The following is a 25,902-nucleotide window of genomic DNA, read 5'->3' on the forward strand; positions in this document are numbered from 1 at the left end:
TTTTGGAACAGCACGAGTTCTTTCATGGCCTAAATGCAATAGGTTGATTTATTCTCCTTTACACACCACCTACACTGGTGATAATCTTTTATTACTAGGGAATACAGTACCCATACTGGTGAGCACTGAAAAAGAATTGACTCTATGCACACTCATTCAGTACGCTTATGCAATGAATGGAAAAGTAGACTTTTCTGTAAAATGTTCAAGGGACATGAATCTTTGTGAGAGACATTCCCTAGTTTAATACAAATACTGTAATCTAAATGCTTTTCCGTCAGGGCTATCAGAAATCTGCTGTGATGAATATAAGGCATGAAATTCTCTCTTGTGGTTTATGACAGCAGTACAAACCCCTTGAATGAATGACAGTCTTGCATTCAGTCTGGGACTATCTATAGTATAATCCTGTACATCATCAGGTCACTACTTTAGTCATAAATTATACATAATTTATAAACCATAAAGCATTCGAAATAGGCTCATTGTTTTACAAGTATTTACCCATCCAAAGCCTTCACGCAGTTATGATATATCCTAAAAGCTTATATAATTTAATGTTTTGTTTTATTATTAGTTCTGGACTTCTTGCCTTAGGAAAGCCCTTGGACAGAGAAAGCACTGATCGCTACATTTTGATTGTTACAGCCTCGGATGGCAGACCAGATGGGGTGAGTTTCTATCGAGAGTTTAAGAAAGTGTTTAGTTATCATCCCAGGAGTGTTGGGAGCTGGGAGTAATACAACCATAGAATCTTTTATCTGGGTCTTGAATGAATAGATCTATGACTTGCAGCAATTTCCCTGTATGCAAGAAAGGTTTGTGCAGGTACCTCCCATGCACCACTTTGAAAACGTACCACTTTTAGACACTGAAACAAAAATGATTGTGCCAGCTCACTTTTGACCTTTCTTTGTTCTGCAATATCAAGAATAAATACAATAAATGCAACTGTTTGAGACATCCAGCTGTGTGAGATCTTGTGACCATTCAATTTCCCTGATACTTGGAGTCCAGTCTCCCTGCCTGCCTCCTTCTGCACACCATTTTGGAAGAGGTCCCTTTTATTGTGTGCAGCCATATTCTGTGTCATTTTCTCTGTCCTATTAAATGTATTACTCAATCTTAGTTCAGAATTTGCACATGGCAAATGCTGTCCTGGTTCAATTTTTGTAAGTATTTATGGAAATCAATTTGCACAAGTGTTTGCCAATCTTTTTATGAACTATAACAGGCATTTTTCTTTTACTTGGAAGTGTAGCAGGAAATTTTGCAACTTATCCATTAGGAGTTTTTGGCTTCTTTTTCTGCGTGTTCTGCCAGAGGCAGTTTGACACTTGACATTGTGTCGAGAAGTTAGATTAATCTATCTCTCATTACTTTCTAATGATTTTTTTAAATTACCTATTGTTATTCCTCTTCCCTTAAGCTCTGTCTGCTTGTGTATTCTTAGCTTCTGCGGTCTTCAGAGTGGGGATCATCCATCTTTAGTGTTTGGAAAGCACCTTGCACATAGTTCAGTCTATAATAAATAAATAATTTTGTTGAATTACAGGCTGTTCATTTCGGGTTTCTGAACCACTTTTTTCAGAACCTTGACTAAAGAAGTAGAAGAAAATCATTTTACCTCTCTTAAAATGAATTTGAAGCAGTTCATCTAGTATATTTTGGTACATTTAATGAAACTGTAATATGGTTCTTAAATAATAATATTACCCACACAAAAGCTTCATTAACTCAGAGTACATCTACACTGCTCACTTCACTGCTACCCCGTCTCTCTCCCAGCATGGGTATCAATAGGAGTGTAGACAGTGAGGCACTGCCTAAGTGAGTAAAGATATGCCTGAATCCTTAGGGTATGTACCTACATGGCTCTCTACTTGGCCAAGCAATGTGTTCCCATCTACACTGCTAAAAATAGCAGTGTAGTGTTCCTCTGCCAGTGCCAGAGCCTTTCACTGCCATGTGCAGCTACACACCATAGTGTACATATACCTAGGTTTGCACTGTGGCGTGTAGCAATACGTATCCCACATGCTGCCACAAATGGTGTGAAGTATAGACGTAAATTCAGAGTGAAGGTCCATCAAGTACAGTTCCTGACAATAAGACAAATATTAAAAAAGGAGGAAATCATATGATAAAGTAACACTCACACCTAACACAAGTCTCTGAGCATTAGCCCACTCTAATTGTGAACCCACACCAACACACAGTAACACCACATTCTCTTTTAGTTGAACAATCCGGTTACCTTCAATGTGTATATCAAAGAGCTGAACATCACATTTTATATTTATACAGATATCTGTATCTAAAATGTGCTTATCCTTATAAGTAGAAAACTGGATGAGGTCATAGTGGGTGTGGAGATATTAGTTGGCACTGAAGGGGCACTCATCAAAGAAAGGTCAGAAGACAAAGGTCATTCTTAAAGTCTGCAGCAAACTCAAGATGAAACTTTCCCATGCTACAGTCTTAAGAGATGCACAAGAGTGGAATAATTCTTTTGCAGATCTTTCATGATGGAAAGAGAAAAATGGAAGAGAAATGGTTAAAAGTACCTTGGCTGAGAGGTTTTTTTTCTGCACCTGCTAGAAGTGCAGCACAAAATGGCTCATCCTTGCGGGAGGAGAGGCAAAATATGACGTAGTCATTTTTGCACCCTCCCCATTCTGTACACCTCTAGGAACCAATGAAATTCCCAGAGTGAAGTAGAGCAACCAAGGTCTGCTCTACATTATGGCACCCCACCCTCGAGACTGACTATGGGCTGGTTCTCAGCAGTAAAAAAATCCCTGTAATGCTGAGTGCTATTAGGATCCTCCTGCTTTCAGCTGTTGGCACATCTCCTATGTTGGAGCTTACAGCCCTTTCATATAGGGGAATCCCGTGGCTGTCCTACACAGTTTTCTGCTTGGGGTGAATTCTCCCCAGGGTAGTTAGTTTTTACAGCACCATAGCAATATACAGAAGCCATAAAAAGACCCAGCATCTCAGCGCTCCTCTTAATAGTCTACATAAAATAGTCTTAAAGTAATTATTGTCTTAATACTTTAATTTTCTTGACACTTTGAACCCTCCTCCATCCTTTAATCTCTATGCACTCAGTTGCTTTTCCAGTGGTCATTTTCATCTCTTACTTTCTATAGAAAAAACTAAATCTGGAGAGTTACAGAACTCCTATTACGGTTTTGGTTATAGAAAGACTATAGTGTGCTGCTGGAATAATATCCAGGCCTCATAATGATAGTTGAAAATATTTTCCTCCTTTTTTTCACCTTAAGACCCATCCCTCCTTGCCTTTTGCCCACCCAGACATCTCTTAATTCAACTTTTAAAGTAAAATCTCATGTTATAGCAGCCCAGCCACTTCTGAAGTGCTGCTGAATGTAGCAGCTGGGCTGGAGTTGAATGAAATGTGACTTTTTTCCCCTTTGAAGTTAAATTGCCTAAAGTGCTGCAAAGGAACCATTTTATGTATCCCCCAGCCCTGCCTCCAAGCTCTACAGGCATCTGGGCTGATGTATAGCTTCTCTTTCACATAAAAAGTAACTGACTTTCCTTTATGTGTGAAACGTCATCGATGCCCAGTTATCTATGCAGCTTGATGGCCAGGTGGGCAGTTTCCTTCAGAGAACAGGTGCCATTATGTCATATGTGAAGAAACTTCACTGTCATGAAATGATCTAGTGATAAAACTGGTGATGACATTCCTGTGTGGTGTGGGGTTTTACACAAAGGGAAAACATCACCCAAAGTCCCAGCTGGGCCGTCAAATACTTGGTGTTCATAGACCTGTTCTAATGTCAACCAAAAATATTCAGCGGTCCTTTGCTGTTGGGTCAGATATTTTAAATGCAAGGTGGAGTGGGGAGTCCACAAGTGAAAACTCATTGACTCACATGGTGGTGTCCTTTTTCTCATATTGACTATTAGAGGTAGGAAACCAGTGGTTCCTTTTTACGAATGAGGATTACCGCAGTTTTTCTTCTAACTGTTCCACCTTAGACTTTGTTACAGAGGTATATTCTTTTTTGGAAAAACACTGGTGTGGTGTTACTTATGAAGAGGAACAATATAGTGGGAGGAAGGCTTGTTGCAAGTCCCTAAACATTGTTTAAAGAATAAAACTACTGATTACATATTTTAACAACATTAGCAGGCATAATAATCTGATTTGTTTCCATCCAGCAATATGCTACTTGAAATTAAATGAATTAAGTAGATTCAAATATACATGGAAAAGCTTACCTTTTACATTTAATGCAAAATGTGCTTTAAGATTTAAGATACAGAGGAAGGAAAATTACTTTTGTTTTCCATAAAAAAAAATTCTTCTCCTTAATTTGTAACATGGATATTTGGCTTTGGGACATTTTGCACTCCCATTGTTCAGAGTAAATATTAGGAACAATGGTTGAATAATCACTTTAAAATTTAAGTCATATTATTCCATTCAGAGTTTCCAAGAAAAGAACACAGACATTTGGGAAATATGTGAGAACTCCTATTCAGAGTAGAACAAGCAAACACTTTTATATTTTCTTTCATTTATACATATTTTGGCAGTTTCAAAGTTGATTGAATTCAATGTGGCTTCAACAACTGAATGCACTGGACAGTGTTCTGTACCATGCCCTAGTTACTTCAGTTTGACTGACATTTTCCGCTTAACTGTCTTGTGAATGAGAACTTCAACTGCTGTTAGTCAGTTTTTAAGAACTTTGACTTCTTCTCGTCCAGTTTCTATATAATGTATAAAATAGTTGCCTTCATAAAATGACACTTTGTATACAGGTGCTCTCCGTTTACTGGGAGTTGTTTGAAAAGATAGCCTAAGTAATATTGCTTGTTGAGTTTACAAATATATAAAGTGGACTGTAAAACAGTTCAATTTAAGAGTTGTTCAAGTTCTATAGAGTTGCCTGCATTTCAGAAATACAATTTAATCAATGATTAATGGGAGTAAACATTGATAGAAAACTCTTATATCGTTGTTTTTAACGTATTCACCCAGTGTAATATGTCATAAGCTGTAGAATCATTTTAAAGACTACTACTAGAATATCGTAGTATTCATGGAAATTGATCAGCAGTGCATAGGTTTTCAACTGACTTCTGATAACTTCAAAAAGCAATACTGCTTTCCATTTTGCTGCACAGCATGTGTGACATCATTTAATCACTTGGGTCCTTCTTATACTTTAAAATCTCTTGATTGTTTGAAATACTCAGGCATGCTTCCCAAGCTATATTCATTCTGGTTTACAGTACTAGAGGTTTTGCATGGTTTTTATGCTGGCCTTGAAATAACATAACCCATCACCTGTCCCTGAAATGCCACAATACAAAGAGTTGAAAATATGTAGAGGACTTATAACCAGTTATTGCTTCCCCAGTTATGAGGCTTAGACAGAACAATGACAGAACAATGACAAGTGAAAAGAAAAATCTGTCAAGTTCAAGTTACATTGACAAACTTTGATATTTTCAGGTAAGATTGCCATTAGGTGCCAGTAGGATTTAGAGAGTGACCACCTTCAAGCCGGGTGGCTTTTGTCCAGCTGACTGAATTAAGGGAGCGGTGCCTTACTGGGGTGGAGGGGGAGGGCGGGAAGAGGGAGAGAGCAGAAACTATTGCAAAAGGAGAGGAGTCAGTGTGGTTGCTGACTCATCCCCTGGAGAACCAGAACTGCAAAAGGCAACCTTGGGCAGTGAAGCCCCCATTTTACATGGACTAAGCTGAGACAGCACCCAACCTCCCTCCCCTTTAGGTTGTGAAAGGCCAGGTTTGGTCAAGACCTGCTTTGGGCATTGCACTAGCTGCCCCTTTTCAGGGGGGCTGGGAAGGAATTTTTCCATCACCACAAGATTGGCCTAGGTAGCATGGGTTGGTTTTTTTCAACCTTTCTAACAGGAGGTTCGGGGAGGGCTTTGTTGATGTGTGGCATAGGCGCCGACCTCCTCTCTACCCCTCCGACCCAGGCCCCGCCCTCATTCCACCTCTTCCCCCAAACCCCCCACCCCACCTATTCCCGCCCTCTCTCTGCCCCCAGCCCTGCCCCCACTCCATCCCTTCCGCTAAGGCTGCACCAAGACCCCGCCTCTTTCTGCCCCCTCTGCATGCTGCGGAGCAGCTGATCCGCAGCCGGTGGGAGGCACTGGGAGGGGGGGGGATAAGTTGATCAGCGGGCTGCCAGCGGGAGGGAGACTCTGAAGGGTGGTTGGGGGAGAGTGTGGCTGTCGGTGGGTGGTAAGCACCCACTATTTTTTTCCCATGGGTGCTCCAGGGCTGAAGGGATGGTAAGGTTCCAGCAATAGATTGGCTGTGGGACCTGGATAGAAAAGTGGTGTGGAGTGGTGGGTGAGATTCTGTGGCTTGCGTTGTGCAGGAGGTCAGTTTAGATGATCATAATGGTCCCTTCTGACCTAAATATCTATGAAAAAGAGGAGGAGCTGGTGGAAGCCCCAGGTAATTATTGAATGAACATGGGGTTACCTCCATTGTATATGCTGGGTAGTCCCAGACATTTAATAATAAAGTTGCAGCCTGATTAAAACCATATCAGGTGTCTCCTGTCCTTCTTTCGGTATAGCTGGACAAGCAAAGTATGCTGAATTTTTGTAAGAAGAAAGCAATTCTATTCTGTGCTATTTAAGAACTTAAAACAACAATGTGTGTATGTTTCTTCATTTGTGTGTGAGACTAGACTATGTAGTGTACTGCAGGATCATTTACTGCTCTTTGTATTTAAGGAACATAGAAAGGTGAAGGTGTTTGTTGTGGTTTTGGAAGTAACTTACAGAAGACATAAAGCAATAATTAATACAAAATTTAGGAGTGGAAAGTGGAAAGTGGAAATTAGGTGCTGTACTCTTGACTACAGAGCACAAGAAAATGGTGTTGGTAGAAGGTCCTGTCTATTTTTCACCGCAGTGTCCTTCCAGAACGTCCAGTGTCTTAAAATCAATATCTGTTCATCTTACAATACCGTTGAAGGGCTGTCACAAACTGTTAATGAAAACTGTAAAATACTGTGATGTGAAATGGAATGTTTTTGCGGTATACTTCTCTTTCTTAATGCATCTTATCCTTGGCCGAAACAAATCAACACCACTTTTAGTGCAGAAAAAAAATTCAGTCCCTGGACTATATATGATAAATTACATTATCCAAATTATGCTTCAGTGTTTGACTTTGTAGAAAAGTCTATTATTAATTTCAACTATTTATCTACTAACATATTTAAATTAATATTATACATATATGGCAATAATTAGGTGCTAGTAGATTTGTGTAATTTAGACTTGTGTTTGACTTCCTAGAAAAGTCTATTAATTTCAACTATTTATCTGCTAACATATTTAAACTAATATTATACATATATGGCAATAACTAGGTGCTAGTAGATTTGTGTAATTTAGACACTTAAGGATTTTCTTCCTTCTTTAATATGCTTGGGAGGAAGTCAGTGTTTAACAAAATTACAACAACAATATAATTTCTATTAATTCTATAAGCATTATCTGCATCACTCGATAAAATATGAGATCCCTAGAGTTACTTTAATGTACTTGTTTATCTTTCAGTGCATATAAAATTGAGACATTTTACACATAGTGTAGCTTATATCTGTTCAGAAATATGTAACCAGCTTTTTTAAAATCAGTTAAATATGATCAAAATATTTTGGGTTTCTGTGGAATTGTGTTTGGCTTTTAGGACCTCAATAATGTTATCCTTTATAAATTAATGACATTCCTATGATTGTATTACCCCAATATTTCATTATTCAGTAATGTTCTTCTAAGGGTCATCGAAAGAGTTAATGTTGTAATTTAATTTGATAACCACATATTGGAGCATACTGTCATCATTACTCTACATTGTTATACTTCATCTGTATATTTTTTTCTTATAAAAATTACTTACATGTCTTCTGTCTGTCCTATTCAAAAGGAGCAAGAGACAATATTTTGAGGAAAGTTTTAGAAAAAATGTGATATCTGAGAAATAGAATATGACCATTTTTATGCACAAGAGTACAGAATTAAAATTTTGTGTGCTAGCTAACATTGGCTTTTCCTGACTTTTGAATACAGCTTGAAGTTTGCATTTACCTAGTTTTTTGTTTTTGATCAATCAGTATAGTGGAAATGTGTTTGGTTAAATGTATTAAAGGGAACTTTATAGGCAGACAAATAATTCTCTACTTTCTCAATACAAAGAACTCAAAAAGTTTTATTTTTAGCAATAGGACCCCAATTAAGGAAAGCAAATGTGGCCTATAATTTTTCTATTGTGCAGCATATGGGAAAGTCCTTGACATTTCCTATTGTGATTGTATAGGAAAAGCACCTGTGAACGTCAGTGTGCATCTGTACAATCCTTTAAAAATCAGGATTTTTGACTGAAACCAAGAACGTTTACCCATGCTTGTGAAACTTATTGTCTCCTGGGACTGACAAGGATAATCCATTATATACAAAAAGAACAAGGAGTCCTTGTGGCACCTTAGAGACTAACAAATTTATTTGGGCATAAGCTTTCTTGGGCTAAAACCCACTTCATCAGATGCATGGAGTAGAAAATAGTTGGAAGATATATATATATATATACAGAGAACAAGAAAAGATGGGGGTTGCCTTTCCAACTCTAACAAGACAAATCAATTAAAGTGGGCTATTATCAGCAGAAGGATAATCACTTTTATAGTGGTAATCAGGATGGCCCATGTCAAAAAGTTGACAAGAAGGTGTGAATAACAGTAGTGGGAAACATTAGCATGGGGAAATAACTTTCAGTTTGTGTAATGACCCATCCACTCCCAGTCTTTATTCAGGCCTAATTTGATGGTGTCCAGTTTGCAAATTAATTCCAGTTCTGCAGTTTCTTGTTGGAGTCTGTTTTTGAAGGTTTTTTGTTGAAAAATTGCCACTTTTAGGTCTGTAATTGAGTGTCCAGGGAGATTGAAGTGTTCTCCCTGTGGTTTTTGAATGTTATAATTCTTGACGTTTGATTTGTGTCCATTTATTCTTTTTGCGTAGAGACTGTCTGGTTTGGCCAATGTACATGGCAGAGGGGCATTGCTGGCACATGATGGCATATCACCCAAGCCCATAGTCTTATCAGACATCACATGAAAGAAACCAGGGAGTTGACATTAAAATTTAAAATGTACTGCAGGATAGCATAACACATAATAAAAGTTTCAGAGGGTTTATGTTCTTTAGGAAAGTTTTGATTTTGATTGTCAAAGAAAAATACAATGGTTTATGTAAGTCATTTTTTTAAAAAAATTGACTGACTGAAATTGAGCGTACACTGTTATATTCATTTTTTTAAATGTATTTGGAAAGACATCTGTTGGGCTAATGTTAAGGTGGGAAAATGTTCTGCATCCAGTAACATTTTTGTAACTCAAAAATACCTTTATTTCACTAAAATAGTGTTTGCAAACTGTTAGCAAAAACTGCCATGTATTTTATATCTCTCATGAGTCCTAGATGGGCCTGGAAAAGATAAACTGGTTTCATGTTTTGCTGCCACAAGTTTCTCTGTGGTTTAATAGTTTAGGGCTAGAACCACCTCTTTGGTATGTGCTCCTATAATGTTTCTCTTTAGTGAAGCATGCCTTCCAGGTTAGATCTTGCTGACTATCAGTAACCCTTTGTATTTTTATAACCGGTGCACATTCACTGGTTCTAAACAAACGGAAGATGTTTTCATCTAGCTCATAGTAAATTGGTGATAGAAGGGGGCTCTCCAGTGTTCCTGCTCCTGAATATAGGTGTAAACTGCATCTTTAAAAGTGTTTAGGGTAAGGGCACATGGTGTGAGAATACATGAAGCCTGCAGCAGCACTGATGGAGACACCAACAAGATAGTAAAATGTTAGTGAGAAAGGATACTCTCCCCACTCTTCTCCCCAGGGTTATACCTATGCTCTGCTAGTCACCCTTCACTGTGAGTTATACCATTTTGGCATAAACACATGCATCAGGAACCAAGATCCATGTACCACAGCCCTTTTCCCTGTTAACACACCAGTTTCTGAGCCTACAATACCTATAAAGATATTAGATTCTCATTAGCAATGAATTGTATTATTGTGTAAATGTGAGTCTTCAAGGACTTACCCTCCTGGAGTAACTAACTTATACTAATGTAACAATTTCCATTCCATTTTACCCCATTAATAAATATTCTATGTTGGTTCTTATCACTTTGCTCACCTTAATATATGAGCACCTGAATTTGTCCCAACTGATTAAAAATAGCTATTATTTTGTATATTTAAGCCACAACATAAATATAGTTTTCTTAAGTTTAATATAGAAAAATCCTGCCATGTAGAGCATAAACATTTTTTACAGATTCTTTTTCAATCAAATAAGGCCTGGACTTTTTGCTCATATCTTATTACTTACCAACTCATTTGTATTTTAGGATGATAGTCTTTGTCTTAGATTTTGTCTAAATTAATAAACTAGTTTGACATCAAAGCTAAGAATATTCACTTTCCTATGGCAAGCAAAACGCTCATCAGTTCCCAGTTTCCAATTAAATGGCAGGGTACAAATAAAGTAAGTGACATTTTCTTTGTATTTATCTTCTATTCTTTAACATTTATGAGAGCCTTGCACACTTAGAGCAAAAGATATTTGAGGAGTCTATTTAAATATTGTGTTTAGTGCTTAGAGGTGAATTATGGATATAAGAACTATTTCAGTTGGCTTAATAAAGCTATAAATTGCAGATGTTCATCTTTTATTAGACTTATATTTATTATATGTGTGAAGAACCCATTGATTGCTTCAGCAACAAAAAGGAAGTGCCCAGTCCTTTTGAGAAGTCACACTATTGCTGGCTTTTCATGTTACACATTCCAATGATAACTTTAACTCTGACCTATAAAACATTTGAAAAAAAAATCAGTGTTGGTACTTACATAGACATTATGAAAAGTTGAAAAACTTACATGCAGATATCATAGCATGGGATCTGCATTACTCACATCCTCCTAACATAGTCACCTAACACCGCTGTAGAAAATGCATCAGGACATACATAGAAATAATAGTAAATTGTATTTTCTTCCCCTGTCTCTCTAATCCTGATTCAGTAAAGTGCTTAAATAGGTGTGTAAATCCATCCCTATTTAGGAAACCCACTTAAGCATATGCTTATGTCCCTTTGACTTCAACGGTAATTAAGCACACACTTTATGTTAAGCGCAGGCTTAAATGCTTTTTTTAATTGGAGTCTCTGCTTCCATAGAGACTCCTGCTTTAGTGGTGAACAGTGCTATTTTTTTTGCATTTTGTTTTTTTAAATACCCCATGCACAAGATAGTGGCTTGTACTCTTTCCCTATCAAATGATGAAATGTAACTTTTTTGGATTATGAACAGAGAGGAATGCACAAAACATTGCAGGTTCTGATGATATTTCTGAGTCTTGAATTGATGTGCTTCAGACTTTGCATGAAAATTCTCATTCATTCTGAGTATTAACTCTAAATGTTGGGAAGCACATAGATTAGGCTTGATTTTGATCAGTTATTAGGAGGTTCAAATGAGGCCTTCAAATGAAACTCTAATTGCAATTTTACATATCCAGCTCACCTACAATGGGAAAAACTGAGAATCAAGTGGAGAGGTCAAACAGCAATGTTGTAGGGTGCTGAGCTGGGGAGGTTTCAGAAGTGGTGGAGGCAGCTGAAGGGTGAGTAAGCAAGTGAGAACATGACTCTGTTCCTGATTCATGAGGCTCTGAGATGTATGATTCAGCAATTTTTTTCACTAACAAGACAAGAAAGACTGCCGTAAAAGAGTAAACAGGCATCTACTCCTAATTGGATACACTGAACCCATGTGTTTCTTTCAGTATTGATTTTGTTCCTTTTGTTTTATAAGGCAAGAATAACTCTCACAGTTGTCATATTCACCAGAATTTTCTCTGATGAAGGTGGCAGAATAGAAGAGTGTTTAAAGAATCTCCATCACTGTGCCTGTGTGGTCGAGGCTTCTTTGTTAGAAGAATGTCCTCATTATGCAAAAAGTGAATCATGGCTTACCTGACTTTCAGAGCAATCACAGCACTGGCACCTGCAGTAGGAAATCAGTGATGTGAAATATGATGGAGCTGAATGACCATACATGAAACTGAGCTGCATGCAACTGGCAGTAAAAAGGAAGGTTTCCCTCACAGTGTACGCATTTACCCTCTTCCCACCCCACCAAAAAAGTGTACTCTAAAATGTGGGCCTTCCCTCATATTAACTGTTGTGCCAGGTGATTACTCTTGTGGCTGTTGCAAGGCCATATGACCCACAGTTTACTTGCTGGCTCTATTTTCTGCTTCATTGATAGGCTAAAAATAGGCACCGTAATTCACCCTAGTTGCTTACTGAAGGATATTTTAGGATATATACCTGTCACACTTTTGCTGTGGGTGCTAGTCATGACACTGTTGCTCTGGAGCCCCTTATTGGAATACACACACATACACACTTTATTAAACAATCGTTTGAGTGTGGCAGTTACCAAGGTGAACTAATTGCAGAATCATCAATGGATGTTACACGCATCCCAGAGGAGACCAATATAGTTAACTGAGTTGCAGACCATCTACAGGGTTCACATCATGTCCTTATTGGGGTGAAAAATAGCACCTATTAACACTGTATGTCCATTATTAGCATTGCAAAAACGATAATGCAATCGGATGAAGTTGATAGAGGTTTGTGAGTCTAGAGGAGAAAACTAGAGAATTCCAAAGGGTTCTTTTGTCGTGCATCAGAAATGCTAGAAAAGTTGACAGCAAAACAGGGGGACGGGGGACAAACAAATGCCTCTTGGATATGTATTTTTTGTAGTATCTCTGGTTGCACTGCTCAGTGAATTAATTTACTTCTAATGGTTCACTAAGTTGTGACTACTATAGAAATTATGATAGCTCTATTTAAAAATGTTAGTACTGGCTCAAGAGCACATTTGAGCACCATGGAAGTTTTCAATAAGACAAACAAAAAAAGTTTGTGCTTTTTGGTAAATTTTGGATTAATTTTGATTATCTAATTAGGGCCTTGTCAAGGTTCCTCCCCCACTCTGAACTCTAGGGTACAGATGTGGGGAGCTGCATGAAAACCTCCTAAGCTTACTTTTACCAGCTTAGGTTAAAACTTCCCCGAGGTACAAATTAATTGTATCCTTTGTCCTTGGAATAACCACTGCCACCACCAAACTCTAACTGGGTTTACTGGGAAACGTAGTTTGGACATGTCTTTCCCCCCAAAATCCTCCCAACCCTTGCACCCCACTTCCTGGGAAAGGTTTGGTAAAAATCCTCACCAATTTGCATAGGTGACCACAGACCCAAACCCTTGGATCTAAGAACAATGAAAAAGCATTCCGTTTTCTTACAAGAAGACTTTTAATAGAAATAGAAGTAAATAGGAGTAAAGGAATCACCCCTGTAAAATCAGGATGGTAGGTACCTTACAGGGTAATTAGATTCAAAACATAGAGAATCCCTCTAGGCAAAACCTTAAGTTACAAAAAAGACACACAGACAGAAATTGTCATTCTATTCAGCACAATTCTTTTCTCAGCTATTTAAAGAAATCATAATCTAACGCATACCTAGCTAGATTACTTACTAAAAGTTCTAAGACTCCATTCCTGTTCTATCCCCGGCAAAGCAGCATACCAACAGACACACAGACCCTTTGTTTCTCTCCCTCCTCCCAGCTTTTGAAAGTATCTTGTCTCCTCATTGGTCATTTTGGTCAGGTGCCAGCGAGGTTACCTTTAGCTTCTTAACCCTTTACAGGTGAGAGGATTTTTCCTCTGGCCAGGAGGGATTTTAAAGGGGTTTACCCTTCCCTTTATATTTATGACAGGCCTCAAAATCAATACAATGTTCAGGCTATTTTAAAAGATCATGTTTTCTCCTCCCAGACCAAGATGAATGTTGAACAGTATAGTGCGTCTATGACAGGATGATTTCTTATGACATTGATGCAAATACAGGAACATAGGAATTGACAGACTGGATCAAGGTGCATGTAGTTCAGTATCGTGTGTCCAACCGTGGCCAATACCAGATACTTCAGAGAGAAGTGCAATTATCAGTTGAGGAGTCATTTACAACCCATATTAGGTCTCATTCTCATCTCTAATACCGATTGGTGTTAGCCCTGAACTATGAGGCTTAATGACTTTTCCACAACATTTTTATTACCTGTGTATTCTATATGTCCATATAAATGTCCAAATTGTTTTAGAATCTTAAGTTCTTGATCACAATGACTTCCTGTGGCAGTGACTTCACAGTTCAGTTATACATAAGTTTGGAAAAAAGTATTTCCTTTTATCATTTTAGAATTTCCCTCCTTTTAATTTCATTGACTGTCCCCTTGTTCTTGTCTTATGAGACTGCGAGGACGGGTGCTTCCAATCTACCTTCCCGATAGTATTCAATATTATATGTACTTTTATCTTGTCCCTTCTTATTCATCTTCTTTCTAAGGTAAATAATCCTAATCTTTTCCATTTCTCTTCCTATGAGTATTGTTCCATGTGTATGGTCATTCTCATCCTTCTCTTAACCTCCTGTAGTTCAGCAATATCACATATATAATTACATAATAACTTGCCAAAAACAGCATCAGCCCTGCAATAATATGTATAGCAAGGCACACTCAAAGTGAAAATAAAAGCAATGATGGGAAGTTAAGATCTAGGTTCTAAAATGAGCCCTGTCTGATCTTATGATGATCCAGTAGCCCTTGTTCTCTTTGCCAGTTATCTCTAAGGTGAAGAGGTCAGGTTCCCAGTAAACCTCTTCAGATATCTAAACCTCTTCAGATATCTCGGAGGTGGCAGTAAACTCATTCCCTTCCCCCATATTACCATATAGATTGAGGGAAGGTCTGATTTACCCTGTTGTATTTTGTTGGACATCTTGTCCCTTTCTCACTCACAAGTTTCTCTTTTTTCTTGCTTTTCACTGATAATTGCCCATTTCCCTCTCGGGTATGTCTCCTCCCTTCCTCTTTATTCCCAACCCTCACCCCCGAGGCTAATCCCTGCGCTGTAAGAATTCCTGAGATTTATTGCAAGTTCCCCTCACATCAAAATTGAACTTGGGTTGAAGAATGACACAAAATTCCACCCCTCCCTTGAGTGGCTGAATGCTGAAGGAAAGTGTTTTGTTCCCTCATATGTGCCTTTCTAGAATTATACCAGCATTCAGATGGATCTGTAAGCAAATCAGAACAACAATTTTACTTTCATAAACTTGATTCCAAAGCAATTAGACAACATGTGTTTTGGCTGCTGAGTAACAAATCTAAATGTTCTAAATGATGCACTGGGTTGACTCACTATTGACAGCATCATGAAAGCAACAAGCACATTGTAGAAACATTCCATTAAAGTTTCTTTGTAACAGAAAAAAAATCTCTCAAACTGACAGCTGTTTATTTTCTGATGTCTATGATTTCCATGTCATGTTTTCTCAGTTTACTAAATCCAAGAGATTGTATTTCTCTTCATTGTGCAGAATCAGATTAGCTTATTAAAGTCCATTTGAATTCAGTATGCTTTGTGTATCATCTACAGCAAATGTTCTGGAGCCTTCTTACTGTTGACAATGATTTTGTACATATTTAAAAAAAGAGCTTGAGCTTCCTAAAATAAGTTAAATATAGGAATGACAAGTTTCAGAAATAAATAGTAATCAACTGAGCAAAAAGCAAGTACAAGAAGCTAGTTAATTGCACCATTGTTTTTCATATATTTTTAAAAATACTTCATATGTTTATAAGTATGTAGTATATTGTGTCAAAACATGACAAATTTATGACTGAGTATTGATTACTTGTTAAAGCAACATAAATATAACAAGATCTGAATAATAAACGCCATCAACAAAGCCAGCACTGGAGTTTCCGCCTCACCCTGCTCTCAACCCACACCCCTATTGGACAAATTAAAAAGATGACCTTTGCAGCCTGACCTAAAGGTTAACAAATCTGGGAGAACTGACTTCCAAAGGAATAGGGTCCTAGTGGAGACTGTGACCACGTCTCATGAGGAAAGAGGTTGTCTGTTGGCTTGTCTGCATAGTGAGTTATTGGGTCTCAAGCCAGGGTGTAAATCTATAGTGCACAAGATTTGACACAGTAACTTGCCATGTGGACACCGCTACAGTAAAGTGAAAGTCTTGCAGTGCAGCATGGCGTAGCAGTGACCACGTGGGAATTGACTGCATGGCAGATTTGTGCACAGTAAATTCACACGTTGACATCAATAAAGCTCAGTAACTCAGTGTGTAGATAAGTGTAAAGCCAACAGAGCCCAGTTGGCGGTGGGCAGGATTGAACCAGGGACCTCTGGAGCTTAGTGCATGAGCCTCTACCGCATGAGCTAAAAGCCAACTGTCTTTTAACTAGGGCTGTAGAACAGGCTCATTTTTATCTCTCTCTTAAAGTTGTCTCACTAGATGGGACAGAACACCACATCCAGAAGGTGTGTGGGTTACACAAGCAGTTAGACAGGGTAGGTCACAGGTGAACTTATATTAATGATTACATTTTTAAAGATTAAAATTTTCTGTGGCCTGCTGAGTATGTAACAAGTCTTTGAACAGATTACAGTTAAACGAAATTCTACGTCCTGGAATTCGTACATGAAACAGAACAATTAGTTTTATGGGTTTTAACAAGAATTTGGTCAAGGGTCAAAACTAGCTATTTCTGCCAGAAAACATGGTGTTTCATGATGAAATACAAGGAAGGAAGAAAATCACAAATGTTCATGTTTCCTAAAGGTACATGAAATGGATCCATAGTCTTTGCTTTCACACACCCGCCATTCCCCCAAAAGCTGACAAACAAAAGGCAAAACTGACTAATGCTTGACTTGTCACAGACCAGGGAAAGAGTGATATTTTTAATCTGTTTCGCTGACAGTGTTTAGTGCTTTTTCATAGCACAGCTGTAATCATACATAGCAGAATGACATCATGTAAAGTGCAAATATTTGGCTTACTATTTTGTCTTTCCCTGCAGACCTCAACTGCCACGGTTAATGTGATGGTGACTGATGTAAATGACAATGGACCAGTCTTTGATCCCTTTCTACCTAAAAATCTATCTGTACACGAAGAGGAAGTGAATGCTTTTGTCGGGCAAGTGAGGGTAAGTTAATCACGATGTGCTTGAAGATCACAGTAAAAATGTGAATTATTTTAGTTTAGAAAGAGGCTGGTTGAAAGAACAATCTCATTAAATTACAAGGTTTTCATCCATCAATTATAAGACTGTACACATGGGCGAAAATACAGTAGTTAAATAGTCTGCAGTATAAATATACTGTGTTTTTTGTCTTTAAGTAGAAAAGCTTACAAATTTTGCTTTACTTGTTTTAATTTAGTTTACTTTATTTTTGATTCTGCTATGAGCTGAAGGGAATTATTTATTTATACAGCATTTAAAATAAATTTGTATATTTTCAGAAACATCTCTTAGTAATGTCTATCATGATGCACTTACATATCATGCCATACTGTATACTTTTTCGTACTTATTTCTTTAATTTTAATGTTAATATTTGTATAATTCATTATGAATAATTAATCAGCATTAGCCCCAAAATCTTATTGAAAATGTGGTGACACATTTCCACTGAGAAGGTATGGAGTAAATTTTTTATTAAATGATAACTTCGGAGCTTCCAATTCAGTTCTGTAGTGAAACTAGAAGCAAGAGCAACTTGAAACTAACCAGGCTACCACTGTTAATGAGAAATCTTTATGTTAATGGAATTGAATATTGTCGCAAAACCTCAGTCTGCTGCTGCTACAACAGTTAATTTCTATTCTACCAAATGATTGATGTTTCATGTTCACAAATTGCTAAGATTAGTGAGGGGGGGGGGAAGTAATTAGAAATCTTTTAATTTGATCTAAATAAATTGTGTTGATGTTGTAAAATTACTTTGAGTCCTGGCTTACATTTGGAATCTTTAGTAGTAGTAATTTGAAGCTGTTTATTTTTTTTATAATATTTTGTTACTCATTGGGACATGCTGCCAAATGAAGAATTTGTCACTCAAAATATTTTGTTATTTTGTGTTGTTTTCTTGGCAGTGCCCCAAGTGTCAGCAAGCTGGGGTATGTGGGTCAGGCCTTTGAACTAATGGACAGGATTTAACACAACATAAGAAATAAAATAAAAAAGTCATGTTTTACTTTTACTTTTCCATCACTTCTTTTAAAACAATACCCAGCAAAATGCCTCTGCCCTTATATGTCTTTGTTTTGGACAGTACATATGCCTGTGTTTTAGGTGAAGGCTGTGATTGTTTGTTGTCTGGGTATACCGCAAGAAGGACAGGAGACTTGTTATGAGTTTTAATCAGGCCGCAACTTTATTATATAGATGTCGGGGACTACCCCTCAGATAAAGTGTACAATGCAGGCAAATAATCCTTATTCAAATCAATTCTCCAGGGCTTTCACCAGCCCACCTTTGTTTCCATCCAGGTCCCCCAGCCAACCCATGGCTTGGACCTTACCATCCACCAGCCTAGTAAGAGGGTTAAGGAGGGCTATGGGAACAGAGGGGGTTGGCTCCCCGCCGTACCAATCATAGAAGTCTCCAAACCCCCTCCCCCATTCTGTTCCTTTATCCAGTACCTCCTTTTAAGTCCTTTACCAGGCCATTTATCTGGTCACTGGCTGCCCTCCCTATAGAGTACCTGCACTGAACATCTGCCCAATATTACAAAATAAGTTGCGACATATGGCCTACCACCTTTTCTATTCACCAGAAAAGGTCCATCCTCACACCCTCACACCCGCTCCACAAGGGGAGGGAGGGTGGATGCTGGCTTCCTCGCTTCTTGGACATAGAGTCTTGCCCCACTGAGGTTTCATACTTTTATGCACATTCCTGGGGGGCGAGGGGGTGAGTCATTGCTGCAAAGCACCTTTTGCAGCAGTTTCTGACCTTCCTCCACTCCCCCCTCCACCCCAACCACAAAGCAGAGCTGCCCTTCTTTGGGTAAGCCCAGACAAATTCTGCCCCACCTTTAGTTGTGGTGCAGTCATTTTCTGGTTCCACAAAAGAGCATAATAGTTTCTTACAGCTATCTTAAATGAAGGGCAGTACTTCCGCCCACTAGTTTCAATGATGTTTCACACAATCCACAATACTATTTATTTTTCTACATCCTGATAAGGAAGTAATTTTAAAGCTCCCAACCAGAACTGAACTTCATTTTGGTATTATGACTGGTTGTCAAGAAGATGAGATTCATATGATCGGCAGACTTTTTTTTTTCTTTTTAATTATCTTAATCCTGCAAGTAAACCAACACCTTTTCCCCCCCTATAGGAGATGAAAGGATTTTTAGTGAAAGCTCGTTCCCAAGTTTATAACTAACTGATGCATCATTTCTAAGAAAAATCTGACAATGTTAAAATTATAATGAGACTATAAAATGTTGCTACCTCCCCTGATTACAGTACGATTCTAATTCATTTTAATCTTGATCTCAAAGCCCTCACTTCTGAGATAAGGTTCTAATAAATTTTACTTTGTTTCAACCAACCCACAGATAAGGGATATCAGCAGGCATGGGGAGAAATAACAGCCATCACAAGAAAGGGGCAGAGGGGGAGAAGGAAAGAAAATACCAAATGAGGGACAGAGGAGAGGGGATAGAACACAAAATGCAAGATGGAAGAACAGTATGACGCCTCAGTAGAGAGCTAAATAAAGTTTTCTGGAATGCTAGGGTAGAGCTAGTTAGCCAGGATACTGCTGGTCTTCATGCTGCATTGTTGTGGGTTTGACTAGATGTGATTCTTGTCAGATAGCTTCTGTTCTGCATGTGTGAGAAAGAAAGAGGGTTGGCTTTTATCTGTACCACTATGATTTTGTGTATACCACGAAAATTTGCTCCCTACAATTAGTAATGAGGGTGGGGCCAGCCCTTGCAAATAAGGTTACCATATTTCAGGTTCCCCACTAGAGTACACTGTGGGGGGGGGGGCGAGGGAGAAGGGGGAGCTGAAGGAAGGGTTCAACTGGGGAGGTTGGAGGGGGTATCTGCAGTGGGGGTACTCACTGGAGATGGGGGCAGTGTTACTCCATGTCACAGTGGCATGATGGTCGTCACAAGCCGGTCATCAGTCAGCGCCTCTCTGTGGGACCCCTCTCCCCAGGGCTAGAAGCTGGGGCCTGGGTGGGTGTGATCCATCAGCTGTGGCTTCAGGGGAATGGACCAATTGGCTGCCAATGCAGGAGAGGGAAACAATCAGGAAGTAGACCAATCAGGGCTCTCTGAGCTGCAGCATCTTTGAAAAAATCCCAGACATTGGCTGTTGTTTGAAAAATCTGCCTGGACAGAGGATGGAGGCTCAAAAAGAGGCAATGTCCAGCTGTACGGTAGCCATACTTGACATAAGAACAGGAGGACTTCTGGCACCTTAGAGACTAACAACTTTATTAGAGCATAAGCTTTTGTGAGCTACAGCTTCATCGAGTCGATGAAGTGAGCTGTAGCTCACGAAAGCTTATGCTCTAATAAAGTTGTTAGTCTCTAAGGTGCCACAAGTACTCCTTTTCTTTTTGCGGATACAGACTAACACGGCTGCTACTCTGATACTTGAAATAGGTTCTCAAAAGAGAGAAAGTGTTATGAAGAATGTATTCCTGATTTAAAAAATAAAGCTTAGCAAAGCTTCTGGTGGCTGATTAGCAGAGAGCTCATATTTAATTTATTTATTCAAGGAGCTACATCATGGTTACAAGGTTAAATCAAATCTTGGTTGCAGTGCTACACAAGGGTATTCCCTGTGTCTCTTTTTCATATGCACACAAACCAACCAGTAGATGGGAAACTAAACTTACTTAAGGCTTGTCTACACAAACAATTTGTTTGCAGCAAGCTGAGGTGTGAATCTATCGTGCACTAGCCTGCAAAGGACTAACTGTCCATCTGGACCCTGCTGATGCTCATTGACAGTAAGTTAATGTGCTTTCATCTAATAGTCTTTCAAGAAGGAACAGAGCAAAGTGTTTTAACAAACTGTTAATGCACATCAGCAGCATCCACGTGGACATTGAGTCCTCGGCAGGCTAGCATGGTGTAGATTCACACCACAGCTTACTGAGAACTGTTCATTGTTCATGTAGACAAGACCTTAGATTGTAAACTGTTGCAGATTCTTCAACTTAATCCTCCTACTTAGGAGCCACCTGTACCCTCCATCCCCATGCCCCATATAAGTCTGCAGCCACTCACTATTTCCATCTTATTTTAAAAAACAAAACACAAAAAACCAACCTTACTGACGCTACTTCTAATTTAGGCTCTGGACAGAGCATCCCAGGTGATAGGCACCACAGGCAGGTGCAGTCACATATCCCTCTATCCTTTTACTCTATCCTGTTTGTCCTTTTGCTCTGACCACCTCACCTTCTCACTTTCCCTTCATATTAAACAATTTCTTTTTAACATAGCTTTTAAGACTTTTTTTTCCCAGAAGTGAGATGTCTGTTTCTTCTTGACATTAACCATAATGCTGAGAACACTGATAACTAGAGCAGGGATTTTTTGTCAGGTTGATTTTCTGATGGAAAATGCAGTTTCTGGAAAACTGAAAATTTCTGCAGGAAAATACTGATTTTTGCAAAAAAGAGAAAAAAAGATTTTCATTGAGAAAATCGAAATGAAATTTTCAGTTTGACCCAAATCAGAATATTATGTTTTCTTGAAGTGACCCAAAATGTTTCATCTGGAATTAGTTCAATGAAGTATTAAACTGCATTGCCTTATCAATTTATTGCAGTATGGGAGTTGTGGTTCAGGCCCCCGTTCTTTCTTCTATGCTGAACTCCCTGGAGGACTACATTTCCCATAATGCAATGCACAGCATTGCATGTCGTGTGAGTCGCATCACTCTGGTTGCATTATGGGATATAAAGTTTGGCTTGGGAAACTGGCCTCCCAGAAAGAATGAGAACATCAGACTCCTGAACTATTCTCACATATGGCAATGAGCCACAGTGGGAGAATGCAGCATAATGTTGAAATGACTCAAAAGAAAGCATTTCACATCATTTCAACTTACAGAAACAAAATATTTCAATTTGTGGAATGTTCATCAAAAATATTAAAACAATACATTTCAAGATTTTCAAATATATATTTGTAATTTCTGTTCTGTAAAAAATGTCAACTTCTCATCCCAAACTGGAATAGTAACAAATGTTGAAATGATGGAATGTCCCACGCAATGTAAATTCTGAATTTCACTCAGTTGCACTGGAAATGCATCCCTACTGATCCTATGGTCCCATATTGTTACACTATCATTGGTCCATAATTCTCTCCCCACTCTGGAGCATGATGCATCCATGATGGAAAGTGCAGAGAGAGGAACTGATGGGCCAGTATGAGATCATAATAGCACTAGAGGAACATTATCAATAGAAGTGAGCATAGTGGCATCTGAGGAGTAATACATGTGCTTTCAGCATCACTGTTGATATCAGAGGGAGTCATGGGAGCTCATAGTGTGCCTAAGGTGTACCTAAAAGTTTGCTAACAAGGCCTGGAGCATTTAGGTCCAGATTTTTTAAGGTATTTAGCCATTGCTCTGTTCAGTGTTACAAGGCCTCAGTCTCATTTTCAAACTGTAGGCACTTTTGAAAATGAGATTTAGACTCCCACGTCATGTAGGCCTTGCAATGCTGAGTGGAGCAACACCTAAATACCTTTAGAAAACCTGGATTTTATTGCCTAGGGACCCTTAGAATTTTCCTTTATTTTCCACTCTCACTTCTCAGTGGTCTGGCAGACAAGTCAATTACACATTTAATTTAATTTTAGTGGGATATATCAAGGAAGAGAATACCAGACATAAAAATGCTATTTGTTGAGGATTAACAAATCTATAAGGTTGTGACAAGGTATATAGGTCCTCCTTAAATTCCAGCATAAAGAGATTACAAATAGAACCAAGTTCCCTGCCCATTATATGAGTGATCTGGGGTGGGATAGAAAAGAAAAGAAAAGCTGTTGTAAGGACGTTTCCTAAAGGGAAAAGGATGTGCCCTCTCCTTTCCCAGCTTGCCGAAAGCTGGAAAGGCCTCTGTTGGCTGTGACCAAGTCTTCTGTGTTACTTTTATTCTGGTTTGGAATTTACTTTGTTAATCAATCTGGCCCTGAGGAAGGGGAGTTGAACTGGACTTGGGCTTTTATCTTCGCAGCTGGTGGATCTGCCCATTGGATTACAAAGGTGTGTATGCATATATCCTACCCATTTATTATATTTTGGTAAGCATGAGGTTAATAATACAGTACATTAAGAACTTCATAAGTGGACTTCAGATTATCTTACTGCAGGGTGTTTTTAAAGGGAGGGAAGATGTAGGGAAACCTCAGAGAGGGAAGGTACAATGGGAGTTGGGAGAGATACCAGTGAGTTAGAGGTAAACTTTATGTTTTCTCTTTAGTTAGTTTTTATGGTTTTGTTATGAAACACATGACACAAATAATACTGAAAACTACAATATATTATTTGTTATTCTTGTGAATCACAAGAAGGGACTGTGCTGATGGATGGTATTTGGGGATAAACTCAGAGCGGAGAGGCATTTTGGATAAAAACAAAAAATATATAATGTTTATCTGCATATATTTGGGTGATTAAATTCATCTTGTTCTTTAGCATGATTTCTGTACTGTTTGCACTGACTGAGTCAGAAATATCAGGAGAATAGCATTTTATATTGTATTTCTGCTTTCAGTGCTAGCCAAACCCAGGAAGTGCAGAACAAGGGGTAAAACATAAATATAGTATATAATATTATCCTTTTCCTATTTAGAATCTCAGCCTGAATTCAGGTTTGGTTTGGTTAGAGTTTTTAGTTGTATCTTACTTTATCTGAACTTGTTCATTATTTCCTAATAAGAAAAAGTATACTAGTAGAACATATTTTGAATCTAGCAGGAAAATATGAAATCCAGAGCAAATTTTGCTTGACTATACATTGCACTGTTTATTGTTAATTTTTTCTTAAACCTGATAGGAAGAATCTCATCAATCATAAGTCAGTGATGGAGTTTCAGTGATACTGAAAATATGCACAGTAGAGAATTCAAAGAACATTTAAGACATCTTAGATAAACGGGAGACATAAGAAATAAGAAAAATCCACTGCACGTCACCTGCAATGTCAGTTCAAATCCATCCTTTATAATCATGTACCCAGCAGCAACACAGTCACAGGATAATAGAATAGTAGAACTATTAAGACAGGACTGTATTAACCAAAAGACCTGCAAGACAAGGAAGATAAAGGAAAGGAGAGTGGAGGGAAACATGAACTCTTCACCCTGCCCCCAGTTCATGAAGTATGGATTATTCAGTAAAAAGTATATTCATCATTGGGCCTTTTTTTTTTAAGTGAGTTTGACTTTAGTTATTTAGGATTTCTTTATCTTAAGAAAACAAAATTGATATTATCCAATAGAAAAACTGCTTCTTTGGATTAGATTTATCTTCACCTCCAATTATATTACTTATTCAAGACTCTGATTTAATGCAAATTGCACTTCAGGTTGTGTAGACTGCTTCAGCAAAGTTTTATTTGAGCTATATGGGCACAAAAAGTACATGAATGTACACTAATCGCTATGGGAACTGGGTTCTTCAGAGGTAGCTGCCACACTGCTCTGCTGCAAAAATGCTCAAGCCGAGATGCAGTTCCTTAGAAAAATAACTCAGTGAGCTTTTGTCAGCACTGTCATAGGTTAAATTTGTCACACTGAAGCAAAAGATCGGTGATTTCAAGGGCTCCTTGAAGACCCCTTCTTCTTTCACTTCAATGTGACAAATTTACAAAATATTGCTGTGATAAATGAAGTGGGGGAGAGGGGATCGATCCCTTTGATGGACACCCAGCCAGCCAGTTAGCAGTAAAATCCCTCTTGGTAGCTGTTCTCTACTTGCTTTACCTGTAAAGGGTTAAAAAGTCCTGCAGGTTAAAAAAAAAGAAAAAGAAAAAAGAAAAAAAGTGGGCACTTGACCAAAAGAGCCAATGGGAAGGTAGAACTTTTTAAAAATTGGGAAAGAAACTTTCCCTTTGTCTCTTGTTCTCCAGAGAAGGAGACGCAGAGCAGCAGTGCTATAAGCAGGAATGCTGTGTAAGGCTTGAACCGGGTATAAAAATTCATCTTTTTGGTATCTAGAAGAAATCATTGGATGGGGCATGTTTAAATAGATGTGATTAGGTTTATTTCTTTATTTTGACTTGTGGATTTCCTCAGTGCTAACCCCAGATGCTTTTGTTTTGCTTGTAACCTTTAAGCTGAGCCTCAAGAGAGCTATCTTGATGCTTAAGTTTTGTAATTGTCTCTTTTAAGATCTAGCAAAAAGCCAAAGTTCCAGATTATTTCCTTTCTTTTTGTTTTTAATAAATTTTACCTTTTTTTAAGAACAGGATTGGATTTTTGGTGTCCTAAGAGGTTTGTGCATGTTGTTTGATTAGCTGGTAGCAACAGCTAATTTCCTTTGTTTTCTTTCTCAGCTCTTCCCTGGAGGTGGGGGTGAAAGGGCTTGAGGGTACCCCACAGAGAGGAATTCCCAAGTGCTCCTTCCTGGGTCCAAGAGGTTTTTTTTGCATTTGGGTGGTGGCAGCGTTTCCCAAGCCAAGGTCAGAGAAAAGCTGTAATCTTGGGAGTTTAACTGGAGTGGCAAGTTTTGGGAGTTTAACAAGCCTGGAGTGGCAAGTATTAATTTTTAAAATCTTTGCAGGCCTCCCCCTTCTGTACTCAAAGTGACAGAATGGGGATTCAGCCTTGACAATTG

General features: G+C 38.4%; 1 protein-coding gene across 1 annotated transcript in view; it reads left to right on the forward strand.

Annotated features, from left to right (window-relative positions):
- Positions 1–25,902, forward strand: part of PCDH15 (protocadherin related 15) — a 665,248-nt gene that overhangs the window by 412,333 nt on the left and 227,013 nt on the right. The window contains exons 17-18 of the mRNA XM_043551059.1: positions 578–671; positions 17,087–17,215. Coding sequence (XP_043406994.1) covers positions 578–671; positions 17,087–17,215 — 223 coding nt within the window. The remainder of the gene's footprint in view (positions 1–577; positions 672–17,086; positions 17,216–25,902) is intronic.

Source organism: Chelonia mydas, chromosome 7 (assembly GCF_015237465.2).
Source record: "Chelonia mydas isolate rCheMyd1 chromosome 7, rCheMyd1.pri.v2, whole genome shotgun sequence".
NCBI classification, from domain to species: domain Eukaryota; kingdom Metazoa; phylum Chordata; order Testudines; family Cheloniidae; genus Chelonia; species Chelonia mydas.